Genomic DNA, 21,797 nt, shown 5'->3' with positions numbered 1-21,797 from the left:
CTTCCACCCACCATTCTGTTAAAAGAGCAACATCTACTCATACAAAGCTTTTCAGAGCTAGGACAATTTAGGGAAACAATATACAGGCATCCAGCAAATTCCTCCAACCAGGCCAACCTCAAAAACCTTGGTAGCTATCCATCCTTTGGATTCCACTTGTGCCATCAGGATAGAAGCAAGCCAACATCTCCAAAGACCTGCCATGTCACTGTCAGGGCTTTTGCAGGTAACCTCAAAGAGGCTGCACCACCCTTTTAATGAAAAATATTGTAGATCAATTGTTTTAGGAGGCATGATAGTTGCCCACACAGCGCATGTTATATAAAACAGATTTGTTATCAGCCACAGGGACCTGTCGCTCTAAAAGACACAGAGTGCAGTCAGGAAGATAGATCAGTTGTAGAACTGTTCTTCACTATTTCAGCATATACCCAGGTAGACCCGCCTTCTGAGGTTGTCACTAATTTTCTTCATTTAATTATCTCAGTCAATCTGTGTTGTAACAGTCAGAGGCGTCTCAAGATTTCAAACCATGCACAGTGATGCTGGCTTAGATTGAAATAACCAAGAGTAGGAAAAGCAATCATCTTAGTCTTGTCCATAAAGTCATGCACTTTCACTACTGGGTAATATCCCACACTCCGGAGACACAAAGTTTTGGGAGTTATATAATATTATGAGAAAGATGGGAAATAAATACAATGCAGATGGTAGCATGTAAACTCTAGATTGGATGTCATTTTCTCCATAATGCTGATTTTTCTCATAATGTTGATTTCTAGGTTGGAAAGAGGCTTTGGAGTTTATCAAAAGGAGGCCTTTCCATTTGTGAAAGAACACTCTTGGAACAATCAAGATTTTAATGGAGGGAAAATTTACTGGGATAAAGACACAGAGCAGTATATGTCACCTTCTGCAGGCAGGGCTGGCCTTAGGGTGAATTGGCTGGTTTGACTGAATTGGGCCCCACATTTTGGAGAGGGCCCATGCCGCTGCCAGCTTGCTTTGTAAGCTGATGCCCCAGCAGGGAATTATCCATGCCGAGGCACAGTGAGCGGAGCAAAGTGTGGGCCCTGCCGCCTGCACCTAGGTCCAAACAGCCAGAAATGGGCTTTTTGGAAGCAGCTGGTGGGGACGTCATCTCCTTCAGCCCTGAGCATGTTGAAGATGCTCGTTGCCACAGCTGCTTGATGAGTTGCAGGGAGGTGAGGGCCCCACAAAAATGCTCCACATTGGGCCCCCTGCTTCTGGAACCAGTCCTGGGTGCAAGGGCACACATCTACCCATCCCATCTCAATCTCAAATTAGCATAAAGCAGAGAAATCAGGAGGGATGATAGTCTAGTGCAGTGTTTCTCAAACTGTGGGTTGGGACCCACTTGGTGGGTTGCGAGAAGCTCGTGGCAGCCATCTTGGAAGATGGCAAAAGACCTAGGCGGCGCCATTTTGGAAGTGGGCAAAGCCTGGGCATTGCCATTTTAAGCTTCCCAGCATTGAGACATAACTAAGAGTGGCTTGCACATGTGCAAAGAAAATAGCATGCCGCTTTCCCCCAGAAAGCGTGCTGCTGCCTTCCAGCTGGACCTCCCTCTGTACTTGGAGGCTTCCCTCAGGGGGACCAATCGCAGCCAGCCAGGCTTCTCCCCACCAACCTTTGTCAGCTTGGCTGCCTTGACGGGATGGGCTGCTTTGGGGTTGCAAGACAGAGCAGCTCCCTCCCCTGCAGCTGGACTGGGTTGGAGAGTGTAGGCGGAGACCTGAACACAGGGCTTGGGTGAGTAAAGGCAGACCTGTGTGATCTCCCCTCTTGTGAGCCTGCCTTGAAAGCAGCATCACCACCGCCACCCCACTGCCGTTCTCATCCTCTGCATCACAACCTCTCTCCCTCTCTGAAATCACCTGGAAGCCGCGATCTATTCCTGCCCTGGCTTGCACATCCTCTCTTTATATCTTTGCTGGGGTGAGGGGGGATCCCTGGTTGCCTGGCTGCCAAGGGAGCAGCCGGGGGGGGAGGGAGGGCAAGCCTGGCATGTGAGGGGGAACACCCAGGGAGAGTGCTGCTCCCCCAGCCGCTTCTCTGATATGCACCCTTCCCCTCTTCTTCTCTCTTAGGCTGCAATTCTGTCTACTCTTACCTGGGAGTAAGCCCCATTGCCAATAATGGGAGTCAATTCTGAGTAGACATGCTTAGGCTTGGGGAGATGAGGGGAAGCGTCCCTACTTATCTTCCTTCTGAGGGGGATACTACTGTTTTTATTTCCTTTATTTACAAAAGCTCAAGCTGCTTCTTGTATTGAGGTGCATGAGTAGGATGCACTTGTTTCGGGCTAATGCTGAGCACAGTATCAATAGCCACATCAATGCTTGTTAGTTTCAAACGCAATACAAGAAGTAGCTTGAGATTTTGTAAATAAAAACAGTAGTATATAAATACACAAATATTTTGTTCCAGATGTTGTTTTATTTTTTGCTTGCTAGCAATGGTAGCGAGGGCAGGGAGAATTGGAAGAAGCTTCTGAGCTGGAATACTGTCTCTTGTCATTTACAGTTTGAGTTTCTAGGCAAGAACTTCCTGCTTGATGACATCACTTCCGGCGCAGACATCAGTGATGTCACTTCCTGATTGATGATGTCATTTCTGGCTATGACATCACTTCCAGGTTGCTGGCATCACTTCCGGTGGGCCCCAGACAGATTGTCATTCTCAGAAGTGGGTCCCGGGCTAAAAAGGATGAGAATCACTGATCTAGTGTGTTAACCAAGAAGGATTATGGGAAATTAGACCTACTCTGACCAGAGCAACTACTGATGCAATTTGGATTAAACAATAGCAGTAGTAATATCTAGCCAAGGGTAATTGATCAGTGTTTGATGTTAAAAGGTCAAAATAAATTGATAAGTGCCTCCTCAGGTGAGAAAGTGCCATCCTTATAAATGAACAAATGATAACACTCAGTAATCAGGTGGGTTTTTCTCCATTCCCTTAACAATGACAATAAACATGTTCATAACAACAACAAAGCCTTCTTTTAATAAAGAATTCCAGACACTGAACACGTTAATGAACCATGAAATAACTGTTTTATCTGAAATATATTACACAACACTGCTGTACCATTGTTGTAATCACAACCCTACTTCTCCTCCTACCCATATCGAGATCATAAAGTGGGATATTAAAAACAAACTGGATAAAATTTTCTATAAAAGAAAATTAAATGCATAAATTAAGAGATACACAGATTGCTGGAGAGAGAGAAAAACAAAACCTGAAATCAAGCCCCATTGCCAATTTTGAAATAACCTACTGGTAATTTTCAATTCATCTCTTTTTATTTACTTCCTCAGAATGTAATACAGTAAATATTTTAATCATTAAAAAGTTACAAATGATTTTATTTACTATCCAATTCATCTGTTTGCTACAAAGTTCAAAACAGAAATTTGAAATCAGCTAATTGTTCCAATTTTAATTCATTATTTTTAAGGATTTAAAGCAGCAGTTTCATTTGTTTAAATCTCTGGTTCCCAAACTTGCTGGGGCTGCAGTGCCTTTTGCATTCACAGGGGCACCATACAGTCGCTTCTTCCCAACTCACCAGGCCAAGATTGCATGCTATTCTTGCATGATCTCAGCCCGGCAAACCGGGAAGAAGAAGACTGCGAGTGAGGATCCTGGGGTGCTGCAGTGCGGAACCTCTGACTTACACTATACGCAGTTTTGTCAGATGATATTGAATGTAGCTCCTCTTTTTTAAGTCATTTAGGGCAAGTCACCTAGGGCCCAATCCTAAGGGGCCATAGTGCTGGTGTTGGAGCTCAGTGCCGGTGCTGGGTGTTCCAAATGTGCCATAAGGCATGACCACGGCACCTGGGTAGGAGGGGCTGTTGACACTGGGCCTTAGCACCGAGAGGAGATGCCACAGGAGCACCTGGGGGTAAGTCACACCATCCGTGCAGGTTTTCAGAGTAGGGGAAGCTTTCAGTATTGCGGATAGGACAGGGAGAGGGCAGAGCTGTGGGATTTATCGGCCTGGGAAGGGGTAGAACAGGCGGAGCCCTGCTCCGCTGGATCCTATCCTCCATATTGGGCTGCAAAGTCAGGCACAGAGGTTCTCCAGTCTGCACCAGCAAAACAGCCAGCTCAGACTTGAGTAGCCCCATTGCAGGGCCTGACTGCTTCTCCTGAGGATACCTCTGGTGGCCTCTGTGGGGCCACAGGACACAGCTATTGTATTTTGGTGCTGTTGTATCCGGTGGCCCCACTAGAGATAGGATTGGGCTCTACAAGTCATTATTTCATCATCATCATCATTATCAAATGTCATTTACTGCTTGGGTCCAAGATATTGAAAGGATCATCTGGTCCTGAAGTATGTTACCAGATGGTGGTGGTTCTGGTGGTTACCAGAAACAGAATACCAGAAACCCAAGACATTGAAACTCCCTCCTCTAGGAGGCTGGCCTAGTTTTTTCTCTGCTGAAGGTTAGCAAAGGATTATTCTATTTAGGTGGGCTCTTAATTTGGTTCCGTTAGTACCGCTGAATAAAGTTTTGCTATTGATTTGGAATTTTTATTGTTAAGAGCGCTGCTTTATGTAAATGTTTTAATGTTATTTCAAAAATGTGATTGAGCACTGCTTCGGAGACTTTTGTCAAAAGCATCTTACTCATTTTAAAATAAATAAAATCAAAATGGAATTATGTACACAAGCCAAAGCTTGCTAATTTTTATTGTCAGCCTTGTCTCTAAAAAAGAAAAAGAAAGAACATATTTTCCTAGGAAAAAATTCAATATTTCTTCTCTTACCCATCCCCAAAAGAACAATGTGTATATACTTAACTTTATTTTTATAAAACCAGACAGGTTTTTTTTAATAAAAGAAAGAAAAAAAAATAAATTCAGGCTGAAAAGAGGCAATTATTTTACCGTCTGTTTCTTAGATATCAGAAAGGGAATTTCGAAATTCATCAAAGCTAACCTTCTGTTATGTACAACAGGCTAAGCTGAAAAGAATGTTAACAAGTTCAATTTTCTTTCAATCAGAACCACTGCTCTCTGAAATGTTTCATTGCAGGAAAGAAATAAAAATAATCTATATGGTAATTATTAGGATGAATCCCCCAGTAACTTTCAGCTACATGAAAGGTCAGTTCTATTCAAGATATTTTATCAGTCCCTTGCACATACTCCTGTCCTGTCATTTTAAATCTGAACAGCATTTTATTTTCCCATTTACAGCTACCTGCAGAATTAAGTACTTAAGCCAAATAAGAAAAAAAAAGAAAAAGAAAATGTTGAATGCTGGCAAAGGCTATAATAGCATGGAGATAAATCGTTCAGCTGCTCCCTCTCAAGCCTCTAGGGCTGCAGATTTTTCTTCTCCTGGTGCACTGTGGGTATTCAAAACTTGTTCAACATGATTTCATTTCATTTCAGGCAGTGCCTGAGAAAACTAAATTACAGAATCAATCATACAGAAGGTCAGAGTGAGACTTCATTACAAGTATTGCATGCTTGCATGAATATCTTTCATTTATGAGTGACCCAATATGTCACAATAGCTGTCTAGTAAAAATAATCCACTTTCTGAAATTGATGTACTACTGATGTCAGTGCTTCTCAGCAGGCTGGGCAGATTATAGAAAGATGTTTAAAGGGGGGAAAAAGCAGAGAATAAAAGCAGGAACCCTACAGAGCCCAAGTTGTGGCTCCACAGAATTGCCATCTTTTGTAGATTTAAATAATTTCTCAGGTGTGACCATCTAAACAGTGCACTGTGCTTGAGTCTATAATGACTTTTGATGGCATATGGTAATTGATTTACACATTTTTATGTGTTGGATATATAAGATTTCCTCATCTTGTTAAGTCCCAGGTGTTTTTCTGAATTGAAACGAGAACTCAATTCAATTTTTCCTCCAGTAATTCATTTAAGAATGTTGGTTTTCACCCCTCCCCTTTAAATTAGCATATTATTAAAATGCAAATGCTAATCAAACCACACCCTCTTATCTCCCCATTTTTGTTGTAGTTCTCTAGTTTTTGTTTTTTTTTTGGGGGGGGTGCAACCCTCCCAGTGTAAGAGCATGCATTTAAAACCAAGATAAATGTGCTTTTGTTCCCCTTCAATAATAATGAAGCTAATCAGTAATGTGACAAATTGTCACTCTTTCTATAAACAAAAGCGATAAAAAGCCGGGTAGGGAATCCAGGCCAATACATCATGTGGCACCTTATTTTTTAACTAGTAGAAAGGATTGTTAATCCATCAACAGAGTCATTTTTAATAACTGCTAGAGCACATTCAGTTTGTAATAAAACAGCTTGCTTGCACTTAGAATGAATTGCAGGATACAGCATTCCTAAGTCAGAAAGGGAATGTAAAGTTTTATTTATTATTCTGGTGGTCTTCCTGCAGCAAATCTAGGAGAAGCCTGCAAAAGTACTATTATGTAGGTAGCCAGCTCAGCACCTGGAGGGAAAACATTGGAGAACCTCGACCCAACCTATTTTTACCCATGCCTCTGGCGATTTTGCATTCAAGTTTATAGGTGAACATGTCAGGTAGTACTCAGAACAAAGTCAGAGACACACTGTATTAATCATAGCTCTGCCCAAGTACATTTCATTTCTTCTCTGTTTGTGCTTGAAAATTTCATGACATTTCTTCAAGGTGAAATTCTACTGGACATTTCAACAGGGTCAATCTATAAATCCAATTAAAATAGCAGTGATTTGCAGCGAAGCTATCTAAGCACAGTCGTGTTCCCCAAAGTGGCCAAGATTTCACTTGTTATGAAAAAAAAATGTGATGTTGCTCTAATGGTTTTGGTTTGGTTAAAGCACCATTTAAAAGAGACAAACATCCAGGGCCTCTCTATCAATACTGATTATCACCTTGTCGACAAAGATATAATAAAATATGACAAGCCAAACAGTGCTCATGCAGGCATTGTTCTGAGAGTGTAGACGAATATCATAATTATTTTATGTCCCCATACTTAGTTCTTTCAGATACTGTAAACCCAATTGACCATGAAATGAAATTTCATAGTTAAAATGCCTCTTTTACATTTTTTTATTGCTGAAATAAGAAGGTTGATGGCTCTAAGGCAAGATAATTCATGAAAATACACCATTTAAAGATGAATTGCATTATTAATAATTCCATTATTTATCAGTTTAATAAAGTGCTCATTAAAAAAAAATATATATAATAATGACTAGCATTCATCGCTGCTCATCTTTTTAATTTAAAGAATTAGTGTTTTAAAGTGAGCAATCTAAACAGGCAACAGACATAAAGGGCAGAATTTGCTTACTACTTCTCAGCTCGACAACCCAAGAATCTGCCATTTTTTCAGTGCTGAACTAGCAGCACTGAATCAGGCTGCAATATACACTGTGAATAATTTTATCCCTCAGAAAACCTACCAGAGTAAGAAACTAACAATCCAGAAGGCTCTTCACTGAAGTACCCCTACCCTATTTAATTAGCCTGTGAATCAGGCATCAGTGCTGCAGATAAAGATGGCTTCCTACAACAGATTCATAGGGCACAATCCTAACCAGGTCTACTCAGAAGTAAATCCTATTTTGTTCAATGGCGCTTACTCTCAGGAAAGTGTGGTTAGGATTGCAGCCATAGTTACTTTAGAGTGGAAGAGCATTCTTGTAACATATCTGTGATACCCTGTCTAGCAAATGGAAGCAACATTCATTTTGCATTGAAGACAACAGAGGGCACAGGTCCGTATGCATCTTCCATTCCAGTGGAGTGGCAAATATTCACTTTATTGTGACCAAAAGCAATCTACCCTAGTGAACCTCTAACCTCTGCAGAAGCAGAAGTTGCACAATGGGGCTAAATAAATTAGAGAACACAATACTCTGTTGAATCAACCAAGGTGGGCAGCCCATCCTAGGCCCAGGGGTGCCCAGGACTCCAGTGGCTCTGAAATGGCTACTGCTAGATAGAATGGGTAACAGGTTCGTGATGGAGTGCCAGGTTAGTGCCGGGTAAGGGAGTGTTTGCTCCTTTACCCCAGGTAATGCAGTTGTGGCGCCAATGGGTCTCCTCGGATCTATGCCCACTTTTGAGCGGGAGCAGGCAGAGAAGGCCTTTGTTGGGCTGCCTAGGCTGGGAGGAAAGTTAGGATATGGCAGCAGAGCTTGTTGCCATCTGCACTCCCCCTCCCAAGCCAGATCCAACCATCCCTTCGCCCTCCCACCACCCCATTTCACCTACTCCCCACCTCCCCCTCTGTCCCAAGAAGACTTACTGCCAACCGGTCCTGGAGGAGCGCCAGCTGTCCACACAGAGCTGAGGTCCAGCACCAATGGCCCCTCCAGGCGCTGCGGACATGCCTTAAGACACATTTGCGACACCCAGCGCCAGCCCTGGAGCTCAGCGCTGGCGCTAAAAAGAGGACCTTCAATCAATGTGAATCCCAGAAAAGACAAGTTCATTGTCCTGGTCAACCCCAATCATCTTATGAACACACACACACCTACCTCTCTCTCTCTCTCTCTCTCTCTCTCTCTCTCTCTCACTCACACACACACACACACACACACACACACACACACACACACTGTTTCAGTTTGAAGTCTGCAACTTCTTTATACTGAAGCTTCTCCAATACAGGGAGGTACAATGAACTAAGTGGATATATAGTGTTCACTCAAGGTTTCTAAGAACAAGGTGTCCAAGTAGAGGTTCAAACTAAGGACAACAGTTATGTTTCATGGGTAAATCTTATTGCAATGAATGTTTTAATGGACTTAAAAGACACTATGCCAACAAGTAGGCAGGTGGTACAAGGTGCAAGAAATGCTGCATTATATGACTTGATTATTCTTTTCCTGGACTCGTTAGGTGGGGATACTATAAAAACTTGAGTCAGTTAGCAATTAATGTTTTCTGCCTTACAATATGATGCAATGATGCAGTTGGGCAGCTGAAAGAGAAAAAGAGCAAGTCCTACCATATGCAGTCCATTGCTTTGGATGACGCCCTCTTGCTCCACAAGGTTTCGCGATATCGTAATTGAAGGAAGATCCAAGCTCTGCGGAGGAAACTGGGGTGTAAACTCGTTCCCTTGTGCGGCCAACTGATCGCTTAGGCCTTGAAAAGGCAAGAGTATGTCTGCCATCCCGAGGTTAGTGGGATCTAACTCTGGTGGTGGCGTAATCGGTGGAATCTCAAATTCTTCATCTCCAAGGCTCGGCGTGTGGAATGTTTGCTAGGAAAACACAAAGGCAATTTCACTGCAATGAAGCTAACCACAGTATAATAAAAAGTGGCTTTTTATGTCCTATAAGATTTAGCTCATGAGCAAACTTTTTTTTTGCAAATCACAAGTGTGGCAAGTTCCACATATGCCCAGCTTTATGGATTCTTCAGATTAAAGATTTAAGTCTCATTATCATATGGCTTTAATGGTGTATCAGTATTAACTGTTTTTTAATGCACACTTAATTAGCAACATCTGTCTTTGTTGTTGGAATGAACATCAGCTCCACTGTTCCCCCCCCTTCCTTTTGGCTGTATAACAAATTGCTAGTTTATTGATATGTTAGTAAAGCAAGCACAAAGAGCCTACACATTATTCTGATGCTTCAATAAAATGCTGACAATTTTGGTAGTACACACACAACATTAATCTGGCAGTGAATACTTCAAAACTCTTTTACAACCCATAAATGTGAAATATTAGAATACTGCTTCTCAGTTCCCTCCTATTCCTCCTACAGAATATAATGGCCTGTTTGAGATGAGGGTGGACCAGGTCAAAGCTTGGGAGCTGTTTGAGAGAGTCCAATTCCACTAACCTCTGTGCCCTCAATACCCCTGCAGACTCCCTTACCTCCTCTCTCAAGGGCTATCTTCAAAACTGGCCAGTGCAGAGGGGATCCTAGGAAAGATCATCCCTGCACCAGACAGTGGCATAGCTAAGGGGGGGTTGAGGGGTACATTGCCCCAGGTGCCTCACTTTTAGGGGTTGACAGAAGCCTCTGAAAGGCACTTCTGGTTTTTTGATGAAAACCAGAAATGCCTTTCAGAGGCCTCTAAGTCAACCCTTCAAGGTACCCAGTGTATGGGGTATACAGTGTATGGGAGGATGTTAAAATTGTTTGTGCCCCTGGGTCTCAGATGTATTAGTTATGCCACTGGCACCAGACTGTCTTGAAAAATGCACCAGTGGGAGAGGTGTTAACATGCAAGTGTCCTTTTCAATGACAGTTTTGGAAGGAGTATCAGCAGAAACTGGATCACCGTGTATGCTACATTCTCTTCGAGCTCCACGGTCATGATTCTGGGCAGTGGTGTCAGTGAAAGTAAGCCAGCTCCCCACTGTTTCAGGATTGAAAAGAGTACAGGGCAGCAGTCAGGTGGCACAGCAGGGGAGGTGACAGGTGCAAGGTGTCCCTATCAGTTTGCCGCCTCCCTCAGCCCAGGCTCAAGTGCTTCGATCAACCTCATGGCTGACTTGCCCTGGATGTTAGAGACCAAGATACTTATACAAAGCAATGGGATGATATGCAGTGGAGTCTGCTTTAGCCCCAGAGCTATATTCATGGTTTCAAGATGCATTTTAAAGTTAATGTATATTCAGGGTTAAGGGTTTGGCTAAAATGCAACTTTTATTTGGAGTATGCATGCATCCATGCTCTGTGCCTGTCTGCACACTCATATTGCTTTGTCACCCCTTCTACCCTCCAGGCAATGAACACGACCAGTATTTCTCACATGGTTGATATTCAGGATACATTAAAACTGCATCTATACACACATGAACATGAGATCTGCTGGATCAGAGGAAAAATCCCTCTAGTCCTACATTCTGTTTCCACAGGGACCAACCAGGGTCATAGAGCCATAGAGTCTCTATCACTGTTCCCGGCTTTTCTCCAGAATTCACAGGGATCTGCTTGCAACTGCAGGATGGCCCAGAACCTTGCTTCCCAGTGTTCCTCTTTCCCCTTCGGTCAATCAGCCAGAGTGCAGGGACCAAACTATGCTCTTTGGGCAACTGTGGTAACCTTGGTCTGTATCAGGGAATCCTAGTGCATCTTGGTTATCTCCCATAATACTGCTGAAATAAATGGCCTCCAACTCTACATCATTCAATGATGGATATGTGCAGTACAACAGCTCAATATGGAGACATCTTGTGGACCACTATGGGGCAAATGGACTGCTGGAGTAGATGAATATTTGTTCAGATCGTGCAGGGCTCTTATGTTTATAGGAAACTCCTTCTGTCAAATTCAGTACTATTTAGTTCTCGGAAACATCCTGGGACACTTGGAGGTAAGGGTGGCCTGTAGAATGGGACAACTGGGTTGGATCCAAAAGTTCCATTCCTTTAACAGAAATACCAATGTAATCAGCAATTTTAAAAATCAGAAGGCACACCATCACTTTTATTTTTTTATTTTTTTTACACAATTGACAAGGTCAACCATGCTGCCAGTAGGGAGATCACATCCTCCAATAACCCTAATAATAAATGACCCTCCCCCAAACTCCTGCAGCACACCTGCAGACCCATCTGCAGCACCAATTTGCCATGGCCCACTGATTGAAAGCAGCTGTATTAGAGGAATAGAACCTCTGGATCCAACTCAGTGGCTTGCCATCTAAAGGTCATCTCGTCAGCTTCATGTGTTCACTGGGGTTTCCGAGACCCCCATTCTTGCTTTTCAGAAATAGTAACATCATGTGCCCATACAAGCGGTCCTAAATATGTCAGGGTCAGGGAACAAACCCTGAGATGGTACAAGGAGCTGCGTCAGAGGGAATAGGAAGAATCCACAGTGCTTTAAAAGGGTGCTTTGGATTCAAGCCAGTGCCATGTTTTCAGGCATCACAGACTACAATAGAATTTGTTTGCTTATGTTAGCTTACATTTTTATTGCAAAGATGGGGGGGGGGCAAAGTGCGGGGTGCAGTGGGGGGGAAGGGAGCTTTTATGCATTATTTACACTGTCTGGAAAAAAAATGACTTAATGCCAGTTAATTTAAAAATGATATGTTCGGTGAAAGATCTCATTAAATGCTGGAAATTGTCATCCTTCAAACTGTTAATGATGATATAAATTAATAACCGCTTGAGAGAAAATGGAAACTGAAACACAAGAAGGGAGGGGGGAAAGATTCCCCTTTGCTTGCATATAAAACCTGTCAGCTGTCATTACTGGTCTCACACCAGATATGATGAGCTACCAGACAGTTACAGACTGCAGAAGTAACATTGAGGGAGTCTTCAGAGACTCCTGAAATCTCTCTCAATACTAAACACAAATGTGCATACAAATACTACAACTTAATTCCAGTGCTGGAAACATGCCCTGCATGAGAGGAAGCATTTACTGAAGTCTTAATAATAATAATAATAAAAAAAGCAGGAAGTCTTTTTTTTTTTTTTTAATATTGGGGAGACTTGAAGTTCACCAACACAAAGGGATGGATTGGCCATGGAAGGCGGATGGCTAATGAACATAACCCGATGGCTACATTTGCCGTTAAGTTTGGCACTAATGTGGTCTAGTAACAGATGCAATGGTAATTTGCGACTCATTTGCTACCTCATTACTGCTTAATGAAATCTAACATATCACATTAACAATATGGATAAACACTCATTCCTGATATGTGGCATTTGGCTGTTTTCATTACCACAGTAATTAACACTTGAAATATTATTTCAATAAATATTTAAGGTGCTTTCACCATTTTATTTCATTTTTTTTTTTTTAAAGAACTAGGTCACTGCCATCGTGACACAGGAGCACGTCGGAACAGAAAGGTGACATGTCAATTCCTCTGCATGGACGATGGTCCCCTAATGTCAATGCCACAATTTCTATGGAGGAGCATTGCATTAAAAAAAAAAAAAGCAGGGTAAAACAGCTTCTCAGGTTTAAGAGATCCACATGCAAAATGGTAGTGTTCATTTAGAAATAACAGGGGAGCAATTTAATTCACTTCTAATGCAGCAATTGCAATGTTACACTTGCACCAATGTGCAAATATTTACTCTCAGCCATATTCTACTAGTTCTGAGCAATTAAACCTATAGTACAGGGGTGCTCACACTTTTTTGGCTCGAGAGCTACTTTGAAACCCAGCAAGGCCTGGAGATCTACCAGAGTTTTTTTTACAATGTTCGCGCCATCATAACATTTAACATTTATGTGTACAATGTATGTTGGTGTACCTTGAGCCCCACTGAGTATAACAGGACTTACTCCTGAGTAGACATGCCTAGGATTAGGCTGTGAGGCTGCAATCCTAGCCACACTTACCTGGGAGTAAGCCCCATTGAGTACAATGGGCCTTACTCCCGGCGTTTCCTCCCAGAGGCACCTGAAGGGGGGGTCGGCACTCCGCGATCTACTCATTTTGCTTTGCGATCTACCGGTAGATCACAATCCACCTATTGAGCACCCCTGCTATAGTACAAGATTTTGGCATGATATCGAGGAGGCAGCAGAAATAGTTCCATGTTAAAAGAAATAATTCTACATTATTAAAAGAAATAATTCATCAGGCTTCCATAATATATATTCAGCAGCACCTGCTAACTGAGCAAAGCAGCACCTTTCAAAGTGGTGGTTGTCTTGTACTTAGTGAGAGACAACAATTGCCCCTATTCACCCCAGCAGACCTTTTTTTCTTTTTTTTGCAGAGACTGTTTGCTGGTGTCTCCTATGCATGTGTTGCTAGATTGTAGGTCCTTTAGGATAGGGAACCAATTTCTTATTGTCTACTGAGGCTGCAATCCTAACCACACTTTCCTGAGAGTAAGCCCCATTGAACAAAACAGGACTTACTTCTGAGTAGACCTGGTTAGGATTGTACCCAAAGAGAACTGCTTTGAAAACTTTTTCTTAATATCTAGGGGAACTGTGTGAGCATTTTTTTTTTTACCTCCAGAAGTGATATTTATCAGGTTAGCAATATCTTCTTAAAAACATGTGGTGGTTGTGAGGGGGAAGAATTATTGTGTATGTCAATGGTTGCTTTTCTAAAAGGAAATAAAAAACCCCCATCAAACTGTATTTCATGTCATGATTGCTGAAAGTAATGTATGGATAAGTGGATAAAATGAATGTAATCTAAATGGGGGAAAAGTCTTACAGTGAAGTAGGCTTATTCCAAATCACAGGAACTATTCATGTCATAAGAAGTGCTTGAATGGTATGTAATTTGATGGTGGAAAAAGGTACAGTTATGTCCAGAACAGTATAATGTTTCTAAGGGGTTATGTTACCAATCACAATTTTAAGAGCTATTAACTTTTCATACATTTCTGTCTTAGATTTCTTTAGAGTGGGGAAAAAAAACCCACCAAACCTCCACAAAAAACACACACAAAAAAAACTGTGTGTGTGGTTAAATGCCATCTGCACCGAAATGTTCAAAACATTTGTTCCTTTTGATAAAAATGCAAATCTGGAGAGCTGTTGTATCAACATATAACAGCCAATGCCTGACACGGTGAATTATCACAGCTGGAATTAAATTGTCTCTGAACAGCTGCTGGCAGTAGAGCTTTCATCAATGTTTGATTCAAATGGAGGAATGAAATTCTACAGAATGAAACATCATGTTGTCATTACAGATGGGGGTTTGTGTTCATTATCACAACTAACACTGGGGCCGGTGCCAAGCAATCTTCCCTTATCTAAGCAGTCTTGTTGGAGGGAGGGGGGGGAAGGCAGTGAAAGAGAGAAAGAGATGGCAGCCATTCTGTTGTTTTTATTTTGTGTTGTTTTTTTAAGAGCTGTTTGTAAAATACTACATGAAACATAGTCGTGCTTACCGCAACCGTTTCTTTCCACGAATTCCCCATCCTTATAATTTTGTCTACCACAAAACAAAAACAGAACATTCTTTGTGGATCGGAGGAGAGGACTGCTAGTTTTTTATGTGAAAAGGTCAACATAGACCACATTGTTATTCATCTTGGAAACTGCCCATGGGGCGTTCACCTTCAGCACAACTCAGACAGTTTACTGCCCGCTGCAGTCCACATTTCTTCGGATACGGTAAACGAGAGAGTGAGATAAAGCGAAGAAAACCATTCCATGGGGTAATGCCCACATCTGGAACTGGAATGCCCACCAACAACTGGAAGAAACCATTGCTTTTGCCAAAAGGTAACTAAGGCTGGACCTGATGCCACTATTTCATACATTTCTCTCTTAGATTTCTCTGATTGATAAAATATTAACACTACTGATGCCATTTAATGGTTGGTCTTGGAGCGAGGGCTGCAGGCATGGTTAGAAGAACATCATGGTTGGGGGGTGGTCTGGTTGGCTGGAACACTGTCCTTCTGACCACCCCCTCCTATATTTCCAAGCTAGAGGCCAAATTCATCACCCCCATGACCTAGTCAGGCCCCATCAATTCACATCTACTGCTTCTTCTTAAGCCTGCTGTTCCAACACTCTCAGCAGAAAGTCTCTTCCTTATTTTCCCCTGGAAAACAAACGATGCCGCCAACTGTGACACTTTCCTCTTTGTTTTCCTAATAGTGTTAAGAACCCAAATTAAAAATAAAACGTTTGTATCCATGACCATAATTAGCGCATTAGCCTCTAATGACTGCTACTCTGTTTGCTTTAAAGATGTACACCTACTGTGCCTTTCATTTTTTTTTTCCTTCTGGTTACATTTCTTTGTTCTGCTGTATATAAAACAGATTTGTTTCTATTGACACGCTACGTAAGTAACAGTCTTACGGACAGCTAACTGACTGGTAATGGAGAGCTGTCAAGTTATTTTCTCTCTCATTAAAGTCTTTATTTTGTGCTTCATAAAACACATACAAAATTCAGCTCTTTGCCCGTCATCTGTTGAAAGCCTGTAAAAATTATCAAAGCAAACAGCAGTATTTGAGGGTAGATGGCAAGGGGGGGGAACCAACACCTACCTCGTTTGCAGTAAGGAATGCATTATTTACTTCAGCCATGTTCATGTAATTGTTGTTGTTGCCAAACTGAAAGGAAAAGAAAAAGAAATAGGAACCCACGTTTTAACATATGCAACAACAAGAGTAAGATTGAGATGCACAGAAAATGTTGAGTAGAGACAGATTTTGTAACACCCTTTCTGGCAGAAGAAAGACATGCATGCACACATACCCAAATATAAACATTGTATGAACCAATTTTAATACTATTCTAGAAAGGTATATTATTGCCAGATTCTTGGCTTCTGTACAATAGCTGCAAACTCAGAGAGTTGTGTGTCTATCTCCGATTTCATATCTGAGATGGAGCCGCCCGGAGAGACAGGAGGGAATCCACAAACTTGGGGGAATCTTCAAGCACCCAGTAGATTTACTTTGTAAATTAAAAGAAAAGGAACATGTGAAAATGAAACAAAAAGGCCCAATGGAGACAGGGAATGCTCAGTAGACCCACCCAGGAGTCTTGAGTGTGGATTGTTGAGGTGGCAGTTGGAAAAGAGATGACAACAGAAAATGGGGGTAGTTCATTAGGGACAAGGAACTGGAGTATTTGACTCAATGAAGCTTTAGAGTGTAGATGCAACACTCTGTCGATGTTGACAATGTGTTGTCAACATTGCTCTTTATGTTATCGCACAGAGCAACATGAAGACATAATTTCAACTAATGCCTTGGAGATGGGTGGTAGGCAAGGAAACAAACACTCAAACATAATACTAAGAGAATATACAACTACAACAGTGGTTCCCAAACTTTGGCCACATGGTCCTCATGGTGGTTGCAACCCCATCCATGCTCAATGCTCTGCCACAAAGCCTTTCTGAGAGCCCCTGGAGGTCACTTCCAACTTATGCCAGGTCCATGACCCACTCCATTGGCCTCTGTGGGGCTCAGAATGCCTTGTGGAAATGACTGGAAGCTACTTCCAGTTCACAGAAACAAGTTTTTGGGTTGGTTCTGCAAGGCATTAGGGACCCGCAGAGGCCAATGGAGTGGGTCGTGGGCCCACTGCAATCTGGAATTGAGAAAGCCACTGAGGAGGGGCTGCTTTGCATGCAGAACATGCTTTGCACACAGAAGTTCCCAGGTTCAGTTCCCGGCAGGATCTCAATGGTGAGACTACAATCTGAAAACCTGAAGAGCTGCTGCCATTCTGAGTAGACAATACTGACCTAGATGGACCAATGGCTCACTGTGGGAAAGTAGCTACTCATGACCCACCTTAACCCTTCTAAAAAACCATTTCAATATATTAAACATGTGGTGGTAGAGAATATCTATATATGTCAATATGCAGCCATTCTTTAGCCGTCACATCTTGTGCAAAGGGTGGGATGTGCCCTTCCTCTGGAATATAGTTTCCCACACCAATAAGAGAAATCCTGTATGATATGAGCAGCTCACAGGTGCACATACTTGTTTCAATTTCCCATCACCAATTGATTATCCAACGTGTGTGAACTGGCAAGCACTGGGTAGAACGCTACGCACATTCTGCCTTCAAGCAGTCAGTCACACGTGCAAATTCCTGATTTTGTGTTCATCAAGTGTGTGCAAATGCGCATGTGCGAAGGGAGGGCACACCGGTTCTTTTGAAGAATGGTGTACAAATGTCCAGGATTGTCATTCTAGGGGTGGAGCTTGCTTTTCTGTACAGAAGAAGAAGTAATCCCCTTCAACTCTAGAAGACGTGTCTTACATTCCTGATTTCTCCATCTCAAAAGGTCTATAATTAAACAGCAATAGTGAAAGTTCTCTTTACACACCCCATGAGAAATACTGATGATGAGAAAACACTTCACAACCATGCTAAAGAATACAAAGGTGTGTGTGTGCGTGTGTGCATGCGTGTGTATGAGAGAGAGAGAGAGAGAGAGAGATTGCCAGTCTCTTTTTCATTCTAAAAAAAAAAAAAAATGACAACTAGCTCAAGTTTCCATGAAACCAAATTGCAAGACATCAGTACAACCTGGACATACCTGTGCATCATTATATTTGTTCCAAAGAAATATTGGCATTTCACAAGCTATGATTTCCAGGAACAGAACTCTGGACTGCATGACTGTCTTGCCAAGTACAAGGATAAGACAGAAAGTTTCAAGTGAAACCAAAACAAAACTCTGAATCCAATTGAACATGTGCCTATATTAAAGAAGACTGGTATTCTTGTTACTAGTCTTAATACTTCATATGGAACACACCAAGGATGAGTGATTTTTTTTAAAGGAGGGGCATTTATTAATAGCAATTTTTTAACCATCATTAAAATGACTTGTTGGCATGACTAGATTAAAGAGTTATGACAGCATGCTGTCGTTTTCTTGGCTTTGTAATTTAACTACAGGTGTGTGCCACTTAACAAAGAGGATATGTTCTCCAATCCCATTGTTATGCAATTAGGTTGTTAAGTGAACATTCAGTCCAATCTAGTGCCTTTGCTGTGTAAACAGACACTCCCTGCCAGACACTAGCTGGCTACACAGGCTACTGCCTCTTGGTTGTGTAAACATACACTCATTAGGAGCCTCTTTGTTGTACTTTGACCACTGCTGTATATTCAGACCGTCATTAAGCGGAAGGTTATTAAGCAGCACATGCCTATATAGACTTTGTTTTGGTCAATCTGGCTTAAAGAGGTTTGCCAGATGGCAACTATGTTAAGATGCTTTTTAAAATTCTTTTTGAAATTCACCTGACCAAGGAGACTACCAACAATTGTTTATTCTTCCACAGAGCATTTTCAGTACTGAACAGTGGGTTGCAACTTAAACATAGTCATGACTAAGTCCCTCTTATTTGAGATTTAGCCATGATGCCCTTCCTGAGCCATGATCAACTAAACTTAGAATATAATCCACAGTAATGATACACATGAACATAAGGTGCTTGGTTGGAACAGGGATCTGCTCTTCATACTGGTTTCCTATTCTTCATCCATAGATATAAGCAACATGCATTCCACAGCTTAATTCTGATTATGTCTGCAGCATGTACAACTAAATGGTCATGGGCAGGAATCCAACCTACACAGCAATTTTAAGCTGCCATCACGAGACCAATGGTTGTGTGAACGTGCTCTCAGATCATTGTAGTGTACAGTAATCAGTCCTGAAAGCATTATATAATTCTCCTAATGAGAGATAAACTGAGGTGTTTGAGCGCCCAATTCTATCCAACTTTCCTGCACCGATGCAGCTGCAATGCAGCCCCAAGGAAGGGAACTAATGTTTCCTTACCTTGAGGAGGCTTTTGTGAGTGTTCCCCCTCCCACAGAATGTAGTACACACCCGACTGGCATGGCTGTATCACTGCTAGCAAGTTGGATAGAATTGGGACCAAAGCCAAATGAAAGTATAGCTAAGTTCTAGATAATACACATTTCCATACTCAAGGAGGAATCTTTTTTTTTCTTTTTTAATTTTATTTACCACTACAGAGATCCCACAGCAGTTACCAAATGTTAAATAACATGGTTGCCAGAATGCAACAATGGGAAAACCTTTAAAATCAGATTTGCTGAACTTGTATTGGTCTGGACAGACACAGGAAATGACAAAGACAACCTGCAGTGGGAACCACAGATGTGGGAATGCACCCCAAATGCCTTTCTCCTTGCTTCCTCAAAACACTGAAAAGATCAAGCATGGAGGGTCAAACATAAGGCCCATGAACTGAATGTGGCCCCTGAAAGCAATTTATAAGGCTACCATGATAATTGGGCTCTCCCAGCTTGAACAGCTTGAAAATCTGCTCTCATATCTTGAAAATATGAATAACACTTGCACATTTTCTCTTCTGTCATTTGCAGCTCATGAGTTTCTATGTGAAAACAAAGTGCTTCTTTCTGGCCATCATCTGCTTAATGATGTCACTTCTTGCTTAATGTCATCACTTCCAGTCCTCAACAGACACCAAGAATTCTAATTCTGTCCCTCTACATGAAACGAGTTTGACAGCCCTGTTCTAAGCTCTGCAGAACAGCTGTGTTCTAAGCTGAAAGCAACTGAACAAGAAGTTTAGAACAGGTATGGAGAGGTAGGCAGGTGTAGAGGCCTGTTCTACACCTCAGGCAGGCAAATGAGCTTTCCTGAACATTCAGTTGAATGTCTGAACACGTCTAACTATAACTAGTGTTCTCTAGGGCATCCCAGGTTAATTCTATAGAGATTTACACTTATTTCATAAATAAATACCCTAACAGGTGTAAAATGTCATCACTGCATTCTGTTTTTCAAAGCCCTACTTCACATTTTCAGTAATGCATTCCCTCTTCCAAATCAAGATTTCATGGTGACTTTTAGCACACAGTCTTATTGCTCATTACTCTTTCAGGAGCTGCAAGACTGACACGACAGACTCTTTCGTGTCACTGAACCGAGAACAAAGTAGGATTTACATGAGAAACGCTAATGGTTCTTAAAAGAGCTGTTCTCTGTACACTAGCAAAGAAAGGAAAAAAAATCACTAAGAAAAGCAAGTAAGCAAGCAAGAAAAAGTTAGCTGAAACAGAACAGGAATTAGCCTCGACTACCAAAACCATCAGGGGTTTATATCCACAGGCTGCAGCACTGACAACAGAATCCAGAAGCTCAACTGTTTAGATCAGGGGTGCCCAAACCCCGGCCCAGGGGCCACTTGCAGCCCTTGGGGACTCCCAACCCAGCCCGCAGGAGTCCATTGAGCCTCTGGCCCTCCAGATACTTGCTGCAGCCCATGCTGGCCCAATGCAACTGCTCTCAGAGTAAGGGTGACTATTCAAGCTCTTGTGTGAGCTGCAGGTCGAGGGCTCCCTCCACTGCTTGCTGTTCCACATGTGTGATGCGGCAGCGAGACAAAGGTATTTCATTAGCTGCAGTTTTTGGCATCTGTGGGGGTTCCAGAAACCGACCTGTACAGGCATCCTGAAGAACTATGAATGAAAGTGCAGGAGTGGACATGTTTGAAGGGAAGGCAGCCCTGGAGTCCAGGGTCACTAACTAGTTAACCTAAACTGGGATGGAGCTTCCTTCCTGGCCTCAAATACTGTCATCAATCAGACACTGGGCTTGAGTTAGCTCCAACACCAAGTACACCAAAGGGAACTTGATTGGGTGAGACTTCACAACACTTAGGCTGTAATCCTATGCACATTTACATGACAGTAAGCCCCAATGACCACAGTGGAACTTCTGCTTGAGCAAACATGTATAGGATTATGCTTTTAGAATTCTCTTTCTTCCTTTGGGAGGCCCCAGTGCCAAGACATTCCTCATAGTTCTAGGTTAGCATTCTATCATCCCTGACCTCATGAGATTCAGGCTGCAACGTTTGTTTCAGGAAGTAGCAAGCACTGACTGGAGGCTTTCAGGTGGAAGGATGTTTCCTTAAACACTTCCTTGCTTGCTTCCCTTCATGCTGGAGCACCACAGATTTTGGGTCCATCTTCCTAAAACATGTGATCTGAGACAATTTGGGATCACATAATCACTGCAGTAACATCATATAAGAACATTAGAAGAGCCTCACTGGATCAGGCCAGAGGCCCATCTAGTCCAGCTTCCTGTATCTCACAGTGGCCCACCAAATGCCCCAGGGAACACACAAGACAACAGACACAACCTGTGTCATACAGCTAATGACACAACTAATGACAGCTAATATCACATAGCTAATAGACACAACCTGCATCCTGCTAATCATATGTGGCTATATTGCAAAGTCATGACATAAATTAAGAGTGATGGCTGCTAGCATTGTCTTCTGAATGGAGGAACATTTTTTTCACTGTCTTGCCCCTTCCCGCTGCCTCCATGTCACCAAAGGGGG

At 42.2% G+C, this 21,797-nt stretch overlaps 1 protein-coding gene across 1 annotated transcript in view; it reads right to left on the bottom strand.

Annotated features, from left to right (window-relative positions):
- The window catches only part of TOX3 (TOX high mobility group box family member 3), a 115,211-nt gene that overhangs the window by 15,788 nt on the left and 77,626 nt on the right, over positions 1–21,797 (bottom strand). Inside the window, exons 2-3 of the mRNA XM_066637344.1 lie at positions 15,954–16,019; positions 8,991–9,248 (exon numbers count right to left, since the gene is read on the bottom strand). Of these exons, the coding sequence (XP_066493441.1) occupies positions 8,991–9,248; positions 15,954–16,019 (324 nt within the window). The remainder of the gene's footprint in view (positions 1–8,990; positions 9,249–15,953; positions 16,020–21,797) is intronic.

Source organism: Tiliqua scincoides, chromosome 9 (assembly GCF_035046505.1).
Source record: "Tiliqua scincoides isolate rTilSci1 chromosome 9, rTilSci1.hap2, whole genome shotgun sequence".
NCBI classification, from domain to species: Eukaryota; Metazoa; Chordata; class Lepidosauria; order Squamata; family Scincidae; genus Tiliqua; species Tiliqua scincoides.
This window is presented reverse-complemented; position numbering and strand designations above follow the sequence as displayed.